At 39.0% G+C, this 14903-nt stretch overlaps 1 protein-coding gene across 2 annotated transcripts; it reads left to right on the top strand.

The window, feature by feature from the left end:
• Positions 1-6: 6 nt before the first annotated feature.
• CBX3 (chromobox homolog 3) lies at positions 7-10858 on the top strand. Of its 2 annotated transcripts, XM_004676790.2 has the most exons (7): positions 7-106; positions 1285-1335; positions 4732-4874; positions 5975-6137; positions 9150-9244; positions 9563-9691; positions 10168-10858. In XM_004676790.2, the coding sequence occupies exons 2-6, from the start codon at positions 1312-1314 to the stop codon at positions 9687-9689; spliced, it is 552 nt and encodes a 183-aa protein (XP_004676847.1). In that variant the 5' UTR covers positions 7-106; positions 1285-1311; the 3' UTR covers positions 9690-9691; positions 10168-10858. The 2 variants fall into 2 exon arrangements, with proteins under 2 accessions (XP_004676847.1, XP_012576536.1); XM_012721082.1 differs by having other exon boundaries at positions 9563-10858.
• The last annotated feature ends 4045 nt before the right edge of the window (positions 10859-14903 follow it).

The following is a 14903-nucleotide window of genomic DNA, read 5'->3' on the forward strand; positions in this document are numbered from 1 at the left end:
CGCGCGGCTCCCCAGCCCCCTCCCCCTCGGATGTGGCTCGAGCTTGAGGCGCGCAGGGCCGGAGACGCCGAAGACCCGCGACCCGGAGCAGCTCGGAGGCGGTGAAGTCGGTGTCTTTCTTTCTCTCTAGCTCTCACTCGGTGGTGGTGCTTAGGATACCACCTGCGTCCCAGGGACCCCCCAGCACCCCAGTTAACGGCTTCCCGCCGGACCCCGAACGGGAGCTGGCGGGAAGCTCTGGAGGAGCGAGCCTGGGCCCGGAGTCGGGCCTGGCGCTGGACAGCCGCCTGTAATTGGGGAGACGAGATTGTCCTCTAGAGGGTGGCGAGCTGTGGCGACAGCTGCCTTATTTCTAGACAAAGCGCTTGTCCTCCCCTCCCCCACCTGCGCTCGAGATGAGGGGCCTTCCCCCCTTGCACGCCGGGCTCGGTCGGCCACTCGGGCCTCCGGGGAGGGCGGTGCAATTCTCCCGTATCCGCGAAGCGGGGCGGCGCGCGCGGCGACTGTCCGAGGCTGCAGCGGGCGCTCCGTTACGTAGACCAGGCCGGGTCGGGGGAGGCGCGGGCCCCGTGGCGCAGTGCCCTTGAGCCCCGGCGCCGCGGCCTTTGTCTCTCCCCGCGGATGCGCTGACCACGAGGCCCGCGCTCCCGGGTGGTGGGGGGGGGGCGGGCGCTTAGGCCTATTTAATTCCCGCTGGGCCTGGGGCTTTAGGATGTGTGCGCAGAGGAGGTGATTTGCTTTTAAAAGTGGCATGAGATGGGGCTGAAGCATCTCGGTGAGATTTTTAGTTACTGACTGGAAAGGGAGGGTTTCTAAGAAGAAAGCAAGTTGGGATTTTATAGAAGACTCTTTGGACTGTTAAGAGGTCCGAAGGAAAAATCTACGGTAGTTTACCATTGTGATTGTTTGGGTAACTGTGAACCCAAAGGTTTGGCCGATTTTTAAAAAATGCTTAATATGATGTAAGGGTATTGGGGTTGGAAAATGTCTGCTATATTTCGCCTTTGAAAGCTGTGTTCAGATATCAGTGTCCTTACCTAGTGAAAGCTGTGTTCAGATATCAGTGTCCTTACCTAGTAAGGTTTTCTGGACCCAGAACAATGTTAGAGCACAGATAACGTGACATAATATCACAAAGTCAAGAGGAACCTTAAGCCTGCTCTCATGAAATTTTATCCCTTATTACTATGTTCTGTGAAGGTGGGGGTTGGTATCAAATTTAAACTTGAGTTTAGTTATCTTGTGTCATGCAAACTTCCTCTTAACTGTCATGCATTTTTCTAGTAATAGCTCTTCAAGTCTGCAATAAAAATGGCATCCAATAAAACTACATTGGTAAGTTAACAAAAATCTGAAGTATGTAAGGATCTAACTCACATTTTTTCCCAAAAAATACAACTTTGCATCTTTGTGGTTGAAAAATTTACATCCATATTTCCCAGTCCTTTGATACTCATGGGAAAGAATTGTGGCAAAAGCAAAATATTACTTTAAGACATTTGACATCAGTGTCTTATTTAAAGATATCCTTGGAAGGATGCCTTGCCAAGTATTTTACACAAACTTGTGTAAAATGGAAAACTGTAGACAAAACAGTAAAACCCTTGTTTGGCATACTCTTCTCTAAGTTACCTCTACTAAATTCAGAGAAGTAAGTATTTTCACTTAAATCCGGTTTAAAGAACAGATATTTGGTAACTTTGCCATAAAAGTCATTGATTATTCCAAAATACTTTTGGTGGATTTTGTCACATCAAATTTGCTTATTCTAAAATATGGAAGTGCCTTAAATTTGTCATTGTGGTGTTGATGTTTTTTCCATATACAGTCACAGACATGTCCATGAAGAGATGATCTGAATTTTTTGAACAATCACATTTCTCTCTAGTCTTACACACTTGCTATTTTAGGTTTTAGTAAAAGATCTACAAATGTGTAAAAAGATGTGTATTCAGCTATATCAAAGTACAGGTTTAAAAAAAAGATGGAATATCTATGGTAAAGTCATGAAATTCAAAGCTATGATTCCCACTGAAACATACTAAATTTATAATCATAGATGTATGAAGGTGAATGTTAACATGGAAAGAAAGCAAACCATTTGGCTTGGCACTTTATATCTTAGGATTTCACACCAAAAGGAATGCTGATTTGTGCTATCATTAGAGTTGTACATTTAAGAGAAATATCCTCAAGAACAATGAAATGAAATAGAAAACCTGTCTGGTAAATCTGGGACATAAGTACTTAACCATCAAAGATTCCCAACATAGCCATCTGTGGAAAAGATCCAAATACCCCAGAAAATTGAGTTATCTTTCAAATTCCATAATGTGTAAACAATTGAATAGACTTTACTATTAACTGTATCCTTCCAGTATTCAGTGGGAAAAGAAGTAGCTGTTATGAGGCTTTGAGAATGAAATGCATAAAACAAAAATTAAATTGCTTTTGCGCATAGTATTATAGTGTCTGTAACTTAATGATTTTTTTTCCCTTTTGTAAAGGATTACCTGCAGATTTTAAGAGTGTGTGTGTGTGTGTGTTTAACATTTTGTTATGTCTGCATACAAGAACTGGGGTACAGGCCAGAGGCGCTGGGTGGGGGTGGGGAGGGCAGGGGGTAAGCAGATTCACCAGACAGTGGGGAACAGAATAGGCATATCTTCTGAATCGCTGCTTGCTGAGGGGAGCAGTAGGTGAGACAAGAGAGATCTGCCACACCATGCAAGTCAGCTCCCTGGCCAGGGAATTGAACTCATAAATAACTGCAGTGGTTGCAGATATCTTATAGTGCTGCCCTTTAACCCACCACACCACCAGGGAGAGCCCAGGATTTTAAGTGTTTTTAATTTCACTTTTCATAGTAATGAAACAGTAATGGTATGTGTCATAATTAAGTGAGAAACTGGGTGGTTCTCCCCCTACCCCAGTAATACAGTGTGTGGGGGCTACAAAATGTGCTCCTGCTCTGGTCGAAAAATTTGACTTAAGCCAATTTTTTATTTCTTAAAAAAGCAGTGAGCAGTTAAAACTTAATAACTAACTTGCGAATGTCATAGTAAATAAAGTATTTTTGCCTGCCATATTTTATATTAATATTTATCCTTTTCATTTTTTTGTGTTTAGTCATTCTCTATTTCTGTTAACCTCTTTGTTTGGCATTAGGTGTTTTCTATTCATTTCAGATCTGTAATAAAATTTGCTCTTGTCTGCTTCAATTTTTCTTGTCCCTCTCACTACCTACTGTACAGAAGCAGAAAACCATTTGAATGTAATACCTGCCTGCCAGTGACAATTGAAAATGTAAGGCCGAGATGGTTTCCAACAAAATCAGGTGGTTGCGGCATTCTTTTAAATTCCAAAGGATTGTTATTTCTTAGATATGTTGTATATACATTTAAATGCCTACATATTTTTTTAAAATGTTCTTTGCAATCTTTAGACTTTGGTGTTAACTTTTTTCTGTTTACAAACTACTATTAAATCAAAACTTTGCAACTAAGCATTTAAATATTTTAATAGCACTGCTTTAAGATGGAATGATTTTAGGGCCTCCTTGGTGTGGCGCAAGGGGTTAAAGCACAGCACTGTGAAGCTATCCACAGCCACTGCAGAACAAGTTCAAGCCCTCACCAGAGAGGTGACCCACATCGTGTGGCAGACCTCTCCTGTCTCACCCACTGCTCCCCTCAGCAGTGTATTTCAGTCAGTCTGCCTGTTCTGCTCCCCCTTCAGTCTCTGTTGAGTCCTCTCACCCCCTGTACTGTACCCCTCTGGCCTGTACTCCAGCTCTTATATGCATAAAGCTTTTTTTTTTTAATGAACTAATTTTAAAATAGATAAAATATTTTATATTTTCTTCCCTTGTAACCATTTCAGTTTTTTTAAAATACCTGTTTTTCTATCCTAAGAAAATCTGATTGAGTTATTAGCGTGTCTCCGTCGTCTATCAATTGATGTGGTTTGGGGGGTAGGGAGAGAAAACTTGCTTTAAGTGAATATCATTGGTTAAACTATTTAACTTTTTTGAACTCATAAGACAGATTTTTCTCACATTTAGACACTAAAAAAACAATCAGCATTTAATCCCTTTTAAGTGACAGCATTATAGATTTGTTTCAAGCAGTCCATAGCATCTACAGACTTCAAAAGTAAAGTGAGCTTGCTAATAACCTAGTCCTGATCTCAGTGGTTGACTCTGTGATTCTTACCAGAATTCTGAGCCATGCTTTCATTTTGTACTTGCCTGCAAAATGATATTTAAACTGAGAAAAAGGGTGTCTTAGTGTTCTAGGGCTATAGTTTTAATGACTCTATGGTTCATTTAATAAGACCTATTGCTGCTGCTTATTATCTTTAGCCTCTAATAACCCTTTAAAAATTTGTTGTTGTGTTGTAGTTAAAATGAGAGAATTTGGTACTGTTAGACTACATAGAAATAAGACATGAAAAAGAACAAGATTTTCCCAGTATTGTTTTTTATTGTGTTATTTCAGTGAAGGGTGATAGGTTTGAGTTAAAGCAACAGAATTAAGTATTTTTTTTTTATTACTTTGACCTTCTTTTCAGGTGTTTACCTTATGGATAGAGAAGTAAAATTTCTAAGTGTTAGAACACTTAGAACAAATGCAACAATAATGGAAGTCATTTAGCTTTTTAAAATGTACAACACAAATCAAGGTTTTTTTTTTGTTGTTTGTTTTTTAATCTCTTCTGTTTTTGCTTTAGCAAAAAATGGGAAAGAAACAGAATGGAAAGAGTAAAAAAGTTGAAGAGGCAGAGCCTGAAGAATTTGTGGTGGAAAAAGTATTGGACCGACGTGTAGTGAATGGAAAGGTGGAATATTTCCTGAAGTGGAAAGGATTTACAGAGTAAGAAAGAAGTCTTGGTATTTTTAAACTTCCAGGTTTCTCATATTTCTTGCTCTTAGGAAAAAGTTCATTGTTTTGGGAATAATTTGCATGTAAAAGTTATAATCTCACACTTTTGCTAATGTGTACTCTTTTTTTTTTTTGGCTAAAGAGTGGGTTCGTTTATCTAGCATCATAAAAACAGTAAGATTCTTTGCTATTATTTAGGTGTGGTCCACAAATGGATCATAAAAGACAATTTTCTGAGCATGATGGAGATGGCGAGAGTATGATAGTCAAATAGTTAGCCTTCCAGTATTTCTCTATTACTTAAAGTAATTGGGAAAAAAACCTGTTCTAAATAATCTTGCCAGTCATGTTCATTTAACATAGAGATAACATAGTTGTCTATTTGGCAAGGGATGTGAAAGGAGATGTAAAAGGAATGTGGGGCCTCCCTGGTGGCAGGTGAGTTAAAGACAGGGCCGTAGGCTATTTCACAGGCCACTTTGGCAGCCAGGGAGGTGGCACAGCAGACCACTCCTGTTTCACCTGCTGCTCCCTTAGCAGTGTACTTCAGTCGATTTGCCTGTTCTGCTTCCCATTCTGTCTCTGGTGAATCCTCTCGTCCCCCTGTACCTTTGCTCTATGCCCCAGTTCTGTATAAATAAAAATAAATCAGTATGTATAAATAAGTAAAAAATATTTTTTAAAAAGTGTGAATAGGAGGGCCTTCCCTGGTGGCGCAGCGGGTTAAAGCACAGCACTGAGAATCTAAAGCCGCTTCCGCATGAGTTCAATTCCCGACCTGCCCCGGAGGTGACCACATGGCGTGGCAGACCTCTCCTGACCCACCCTCTGCTCCCCTCAGCAGTGTACTTCTTCGATCTGCCTGTTCTGTTCCCCGCTCTGTCTCTGGTGAAGCCTCTCACAGCCCCTGAGCCTCTGGCCTGTACCCCAGTTCTGTATGCACAAATAAATAAACCTTTAAAAAAAAAAAAAGTGTGAATAGGAAAGAAGTAGCATTTGCAATATAGAGGGCTTTGTCTTTAGATATTTCAACTATTTTGATGAACCACATTGAATTGAATGAACTTTTTTTTTTTTTTAATTGAACACAGTGCTGACAACACTTGGGAACCTGAAGAAAATTTAGATTGTCCAGAGTTGATTGAAGCATTTCTTAATTCTCAAAAGGCTGGGAAAGAAAAGGATGGTACAAAAAGAAAGTCTTTATCTGACAGTGAATCTGATGATAGCAAATCAAAGAAGAAAAGAGATGCTGTAAGTATAAAACATTGCCCAACAGACTGACTTTATGTGTCAGGTTGGTGACTTATTGTTGGTTATTAAAAAAAAAATTTTTTTTTTCCCTAAAAATGCTTAATGTTTCCGATAAAAATGATAGGAATGGTTTAGCCTTATGTAGCAAGTGCTTATACCACTTAAAATGTGTGGTAGCGTCATCTTTGGCAATTTTCATGGGTTTGATCTCTGATCAGACCATAGCATGTGATCTAAGACTGAATCTAAGACTGACAAATTGCTCTAAGATTTTATCATTGAAATCCCTTACCATACAGGGGAAGCAATCCACACAGCATACTCTGATTATAGACCACTAATGGCATTGAACCGCTAGAAAGTACTTTGGCATTGGCATATAATCTTTGTAATGCTAAAGTATTTGCCAAGCAATACTTTGATTTTGAGGTATATAGTGTTCACTAATAAAAGCTATGACATGACTTTAGATACTTGTTTCACTCAGTGCACTTGTGTTTTTTTTTTTTGTTTGTTTGTTTTTTTCTTTTTTTTTAAAGATTTATTTATTTGTGCATACAGAACTGGGGTACAGGCCAGAGGCTCAGGGGCGGTGAGAGGCTTCACCAGAGACAGAGTGGGGAACAGAACAGGCAGATCGAAGAAGTACACTGCTGAGGGGAGCAGAGGGTGGGTCAGGAGAGGCCTGCCACACCATGTGGTCACCTCCGGGGCAGGCGGGAATCGAACTCATGCGGAAGCGGCTTTAGATTCTCAGTGCTGTGCTTTAACCCGCTGCGCCACCAGGGAGGGCCCACACTTGTGTTTTTTATTGTGACTTTGGGCAGATCACATTACTCCTTACCTCTACCCTCAACTTGAGAGTAGATTGTGTTTGTCCTGCCTAATGGCCTGTCATGGCAATTTAGAAAATTGAATTGGTCTCTAGGTTTGAGAGCTAAACATAAAATACAGATTTGTTGATTGGAACTTTGGATCTGAAATTTCATCATTGGAACTTTAAACCAAGTATTTTAAATCTTGCTTAAGTTAAATCATCATGACAGTGCTTTAAGATTATGGATGTTATTCCCATTGTACAGATGAGATGTAGTCCTTAAACTACAAATTTGATTCTGTTTTAACAGTCAAAGCAGAAAAGTAACAATGCTAAGGATCAATACACATAAAATAAAAGCCAACCATAACCTCAGCAAAAGTACCTTTAGTAAAAATGTAACCTATTAGAACCTTTACAGTGTACCAAGCAGTGTTCTAAATAATTTAATTTGCATTCCATTTACTATGCAATATCTATGAGACACGTAGTATAATTATTCCTATTTTATTTTATTTTTAAAGATTTATTTGTGCATACAGAACTGGGGTACAGGCCAGAGGCTCAAGGGCGGTGTGAGAGGCTTCACCAGAGACAGAGTGGGGAACAGAGCAGGCAGATCGAAGAAGCACGCTGCTGAGGGGAGCAGTGGGCTGGTCAGGAGAGGTCTGCCATACCATGTGGTCACCTCCAGGGCGGGTGGGAATCGAACTCATGCGGAAGAGGCTTTAGATTCTCAGTGCTGTGCTTTAACCCACTGCGCCACCAGGGAGGGCCAATTATTCCTATTTTATAGCTAATAAACCTGAACCACAAAATGGTTAACCTGCCCAAAGTCACAACAGCTTGTAAAGGTTAGAGCCATTATTGTAACCCTGGCAGCCTGGTTCCTGCTTGCAGCCTGGGGTGTTGATAAAAGACTGAAAGCAGCAGGGGACCTCCATATCAGCAGCAGTCCTATCAGACTGGCCAGCCACCGGCCAGGGAGGTGACCCACATGGCATAGCAGACCTCTGTTGTCTGCCTGCTGTTCCAGTGTATTTCTGCTTCCCATTGTCTCTGGTGAATCCTTTCACCTTCATACCTCTGCCTACACCCCAGGTCTTGTATGCATAAATAAGTAAACTAAATCTTTTTTTAAAAGTCTGAAAGGGAAAAAGGTTTGTCAATCTCAATAATTCTCAGTTTTTTTGCTCTCAAAACCCCTTTACATTCTAGAAAATTATTGCAGATCCCAAATTTTTTTTATATGAATTGTTAGCTATAAATACTGTGGTAGAAAACAAAATAGAAATTTCTCAGATATTTTTGTATTCAATTGAGAATGACAGAACTTTGGCATATTTATAGCTTCATGAAAAATAAGTGGGAATAGTGGCATTTTACATTTTTTCAAGTCTTATCAATATCTGACCTGATAGAAGACAGTTGTGTTACTTGGAAATAAGCTAAAGTCAGATACCTATGAAAAGAGGGACTCTTACAGATAACAGATACTCCTAAAAGCTTAAGGGATCCCCAAGTTCCTCAAACCACACTTTAAGAACCACTAGATTGATAAGCAAGTGTTTAATAAGACTCCTATACAAATTATTATAATACTAGCCTTAAAGTTTCTACTGTTTTGCTATTTATCATTTTTGTATTTTAAGAATACACAATTTATACTAATAAAAGTGATTTGAAATAATTTAGAATTATTATTCTCTAGAAATAGAAGGATTAAGATCTTTTGCATCTACACAGTTCTGCCTTTGCTGTCTTTAAGTGACCCAGGACATTTTTTGGAAATTTTAGGTATTCTGTGTTGCACGTTAGGCATACAGTTTTGGGGGGGTTATTTTATTTGTAAGGTTAATGGAAATTACCGTATATTTTAGTACTAACCGTGGGCTCTTCCTTTCTGGTTGTTTTACTATTGAAATTTTTTTTTTTTTTTTTTTTTTTTTGTTAAATTTCATTCTAGTAGCTAGTGTTTATGTAACATCAACATAAAAAGGTATGGGAACAGGGTGCTATCACCCAGATTTGCTTGTGTACTAGCCTGGAAACTTTGAACTATGGCTTTTTTTTTTTTTTTTTTTTTGAAATTTTTTTACTTCAAAGGTAAGTATCATGAAAACACACTAGAAATTAACAGTCTTAGTTTGCTGTGTGGGAAATGGCCTTATAATCGTTTAGTTTCTTTTTAATAGGCTGACAAACCAAGAGGTTTTGCCAGAGGTCTTGATCCTGAACGAATAATTGGTGCCACAGACAGCAGCGGAGAATTAATGTTTCTTATGAAATGGTAAGTATACAGATGGTGCAGGATGGACGTGTTTGTGTATTTTTAATTTGTGAAGCTTTACCTAGGAAAGATTTTCTAAATCTGTTATATAGAGTAACAGCCTGCTGAAAGATGATTCTAGTTAATTTTGCTGATAATACTTTAAAACTTGAGATTGGCCAATTGGCCTCTTTCAGAAAATGGACTTTTTGGGGAACACATAGTCCTCCTGAAGCACTTGCCTACCTTTTAATTGAATTATGAGTTCTTAAGTTAACAGCTCTAAGTTGACAAAAGCAGTTTAGACTTTTAACTGGTTATTTTTTTCTCGTGCAACAGGAAAGATTCAGATGAAGCAGACTTGGTGCTGGCAAAAGAGGCAAACATGAAGTGTCCTCAAATTGTAATTGCTTTTTATGAAGAGAGACTAACTTGGCATTCGTGTCCAGAAGATGAAGCTCAATAATTGTATGCATTGCTTTTTATATATATTTATATATATATATAAAATCTGGGTCTTGGTTTTTTGATTTATTAGTATGAAGAAATAACTACATTCTAATGAAAATCAAGTTTGATATGTTCATTTTGAAGTAGTATTGGGAGAGTTGTTCGGAGTTTTTTGTTTTTGTTTTTTTTTTTGCATCTATAGCACTGGTTCCTTTGAACAAATAAGAGCTTTCTGTAGTTGCTTCCTTTATCAAAAAAGAACATTTGCTACCATGGTATGTTATTTCCCCTGCATTAGAGAAAAGCTTTTCTTAATATCGGGGGAAATCGCCATAGTCATTACTCAGTCCGAATTTGTGTAACTCAAATGCCTAAGGACCATGCTGGGGGTTTTTGTTCATTTGTTTTTGTGTGTGTTTGTATATACATAAAATACATATATAAACAACAGTTTTCTCTTTTTTTTTCCCCTGTAACTTTCACCAAACAAACAGCATTTTGTGACCATGGATAAGCCCACTTTTTGTGATGCCATCAATTTTGAGCAACCTAAGGACGAAATCACTTTCAGTTCAATTGAAAATTTTCCTGAAGATTTGCCTTCCAAATAAATAGATTATTTTATAATTGAACAACTTAAATATAAGTAATTTAAATTGGACAATTTAATAGTAGCCATATCAGACACTGTCTTTTATATATGCAATTGTAGAATTGCATTTTATTTGCAGAACCTCTACCAACAACTTTCCCACCCAAAATGAGAAAGTTAGATAAATCCTGATGTGTTATAATTAGGCAAGTAAGGCTTAGTTAACTGGACATTTAAAGGTTTCTTTTAGTGAACCATTCCTTTACAAGAAGTTGAAATCCCTGTGGTATATTGACTGAAAAAGGCCATGATTTGTGGAAACCTAATGAGTGGTAAGCAATGTTGCCAATTTAGGGCCTGCCGGAATAAATGGGTGAACAAATTTTTGTAACCTAAACTCGACCTGCGTGTTTCTTCTTTACCCCAATTCATTCCTTATATGTAGACTCGAATCTTCTCAGTATTTTGGTTACTGGTTCAACAAAAGCCAGGAAAAACAGTAACTTCGTAGTAATCAGAATGTTACTCAACTGTATATTGTTTACTTTATTGTAAATACTGGTGAACAGTGGTCAATAAATAGTTTTATATTCCTTTTTGTGTTAGACTTTTTCTTTTTAAATCTGATTACCTCTATAGTAGAAATGGAAATACCCACATGGATTCATTGAAATGCCTTCATGTGTGTAAATTATATGACATAAGAATATATATCTTAGATTCTCAGCTAGAATGTTTCCTCCGATGTTTGCTTGTGAGGAGATAAAAATTAGTTAACATGTAATGCTTAAGGGAAAACTGCTCCATTAAAGTGAAATTTTGATACAGGTTTTCCTTGCTATCCAAAAAATAGAAGTCCTCCAAAACTTCCCATAAGCCAAATGATGTAGAACAAAGAAATTGTCACTAATTACTTTTTTAAGATTTATTATTTATTTATGCATACAGAACTGAGGTGCAGGCCACAGGTGCATAGATGGTGAGAAGATGCACCAGAGACAGTGAGGAGCAGAACAGGCTGACTGGCAAAGTACATTGTTGAGGGGAGCAGCAGGCAAGACAGGAGAGATCCACTGTGCCATGTGGGTCACCTTGGGGGGCCAGGGATCAAACCTGTGCTGAAGCAGCTGCAACTAACTAGCTTCATACTGCTGCGCTTTAACCTGTTGTTCCACCAGGGAAGGTCCGTGTCATTAATTTCTTTATTTTTTAAAAATGTATGCATAAAGAACTGGGGTACAGGCCAGAGGCGCAGGGGCATTGAGAGGACCACCACAGACAGTGGGGAGCAGCGAGGAGACAGGAGAGGGCTGCTTGCCATGTGAGTTACCTCCAGGGCCAGGGATAGAACCCACACTGAAGCGGCTGCAGCTTGCTTGCTGTGCTGTTTGCAGTGGTGTGTTTAAACCTGCTGCACCATTATGGAGGGGCCCTGATGATCAGTTTTTTTTTTTTACCCCTGTATCTCTGGTCTACACCTGGTTTTCCCCCATACCATCTCAACTTTCTGTCGTGTTTTAAAATAGCTCTTCAGTTCTGAAGCTGCAGACACATAGACTTTCAATTTTCTTCTTTTCATTTTGCCATTTTTATTTATTGTCTCATTTTGTAAATCTTAGATTTTGTTCCATATTGTCATGACCATCTCTGACTTGTTCCCCAAAGTGGACATCAATTCCTTTGTGAAGATAGAGGTGTCGGTGGCACATTTTCCCTAGTGGATAAAAAAAAATCATCATAGGCCCTCCCTGATGGCGCAGTGGGTTAAAGCACAGCACTAAAAAGCTAAAGCCACTTGTGCATGAGTTCGATCCCCTCCTGCCTGGGAGGTGATCCACATGGCGCTGCAGACCTCTCCTGACCCACCTGCTGCTCCCCTCAGCAGTGTACTTCGTCAATCTGCCTGTTCTGCTCCCCACTCTGTCTCTGGTGAATCCTCTCACTGCCCCTATGCCTCTAGCCTGTACTCCAGTTCTGTATGCACAAATTAAAAAAAAAAAAATCATGACACTAAAAAGCGATTGAATAACTGATTTTTTTTTTCCTAAAGAAACTGGAATCTGCTCCAATACCTGGTACTGTCTTGGAAAGATCTCAAACTTAAGTCATTGACACTTTGACCTGGAATTTAACAATGAGCTATTTTTAAAACCCAAGGCTTTGTTTTTCTCTTCCTCCCTGTGCTTTTCGTTTGTAATTGAAAACATGAATAGCCCATGTTTATAAGCCAGTCTTGTTCTTGATAAATGTGACAGGACCTGACACTGCATAGGGTGTTTGTGTAGTAAATACCATGGACTCTGGTGGAAAGATATGAAAGGATGTAGTTCTTCAGGCTAACTAGGTTAATCTGGAAATACTGTCTCCCCTCCTTGCAAATTTTTGGACCTTAACTAAATATAAGTTGAGGAAGAAGATAGGAAATGAGTTTGTACTTGTTAATTACTATATTTTCTTGTTCTGCTTTTGCCACACAAAGAGCAGTTCTTTTGTTTTACCCACGCTACCTGGAGGTTTTTAACAGCCCATTCTGGAGAATGGAGTCAAGTGCTTAATATTTCTTTAAAATTTGTGTTTGAACAGATAATGCTGAATGACAGTGTTATATAGGAGCTTTATAGAATATATTCTTTATCGTTAATCCATTTGAAAGTGGGGTGTTAACATAAAAATACTAAAAAGTGCAATAGAAATAGGTGTATATGTGAGTAAATGATAATAGACCCTTTTATCCTTGATAGAATTAATGAATTTGTACTTTGGAATATCCAGTGAACAAGGGGAGCAATTTTAACAACTCAGAGTCCCAGTAGTTGTTTCAGTATAATCAAAGAAGTAATAGGTGCCAGTTTGTGCTGTAGTATTGCTTCTGGATGTGCTGCACTTTTCAGATGTATGACAATTATTAACATCTCTTGTAATAGATGATAGTTATGATGGGGGTCAGTAAAGATTGGTGGGGTTTTGTGTATGTGTATTCTAAGAATATATTATATTGAAAACTTTCTGCAGGTTTCCTAAGTCATCTGTTGAAATACCTATATATAAAATCGTACTCAGAGACTGTTTTCCCATTGGAGTTCATACTTTTGCAATAAAACACACAAATATCCATGAGCACACATAAAGAATTATTTAACTCCTAAAAAAAAATTCCTAACAGTTATGAATATATGTCTTACTTTATCTCGTTTAATCCTCTTAACTCTGGGATAGGTGGGATTGACCCCATTTTATACACTAAGGCACAAAAAAGGTTAAGGAAGGTCAAGGTCACCAATGAACTAAGGCATTAGCTATGGGAATAGAAAGAAGAGACTAGCTTGGAAGCAAGACTTTGTAGTTACTGCCCTATCTGTATTTGTAGGATACAGTGGTTTGGAATACAAAATGAAGTGATAGGAGGTAAGGAAAAGAGATCTAGAAAGACGCCAAGATTTCATCTTAGATATAAATGTCACTTGGTGAGAAAAGCAACCTAAGAAACAAGTTTGAGGTGGAAGAAAATAAGGTGGCTTTGAGCATATTTAGTGTATGGTTTAGTATACCTGTAATACACATTACATAATTTGGTTGAAATTGGCAGATTACCAACTCAAATTTGCTTTGAAATTTGAAATTACTCACTGGCCCAGAGGCTGTATAACAAAAGTGGCACAGAGCACTGGCTTTGGATTTGAATCCCCTCTTAAAACTATAGTTAACCTCCCTGTGCCTCACTATTCTCATCTATACTCCTAGAAGGATGAGATGGATGGTATTTACCTTAAGGAATTTTCAGGATTAAATGAGAAACATGAAAAACATCTAGAGCTGAAGGTCTGGTACTTAAGGACCAGGTAAATATCTTTACCAGGGGCCTCCCTGCTGGCTCCAGGCTTAAAGCACAGTAATAATAGCTGTTGGCAGCCACTACAGCATGATTCGATCCCCAGCCAGGAGGTGACCTACGTGCCACAACAGACCTCTCCGGCCTGGCCTGCTCCTCCCCGGCCTGCTCCTCCCCCTCAGCAGTGTATTTCACCAAAATCTGCCTGTCTGTTACCCACTCTGTCTCTAGTGAATCCTCACTCTCACACACACTCCCAAGTTACGGCCTCTACCTCAGTTCTTGTATGCATAAATAAATTTTTAAAAAATGTATCTTTACCAGTCACCACTGTAAGTCTCAGGATGACTGCAACTCTGGACTGGCACCCCAAGACTGTTGGCTTTCTTTTTTGGAACTGATCTCTGCAAATCAAAGACACAAGGCCTGGCAGTTCCAAATCACCAAGTCTGCCTTAAAGACATTGAATTTTTTTTCTCTGCTTGTCAAATTCAAAGTTCCCTTACAATATCTGTTTGTTGTGACTTGAATCAGATGCTCTCCCTGGAGCTATCAACTGTGACCAGATGTGTGGAGAAATATGACTGGCCAATCACTGGAAGAGTTTTCCAAGAAAAGGTGGATGTTTTATATAAACAAAATATATAATGCAGAGAATTTCACCAGTTCAAAAGTATCTTCTTAAACTACCTTTGTTCTTGGCCCTCCCTGGTGGCGCAGCGGGTTAAAGCACTGCACTGAGAAGCTAAAGCCACTTCCGCATGAGTTCAATTCCCTCCTGCCCCGGAGGTGACCACATGGCGTGGCAG

Source organism: Condylura cristata, unplaced genomic scaffold, assembly GCF_000260355.1.
Source record: "Condylura cristata isolate star-nosed mole 26May11 unplaced genomic scaffold, ConCri1.0 scaffold00005, whole genome shotgun sequence".
NCBI classification, from domain to species: Eukaryota; Metazoa; Chordata; class Mammalia; order Eulipotyphla; family Talpidae; genus Condylura; species Condylura cristata.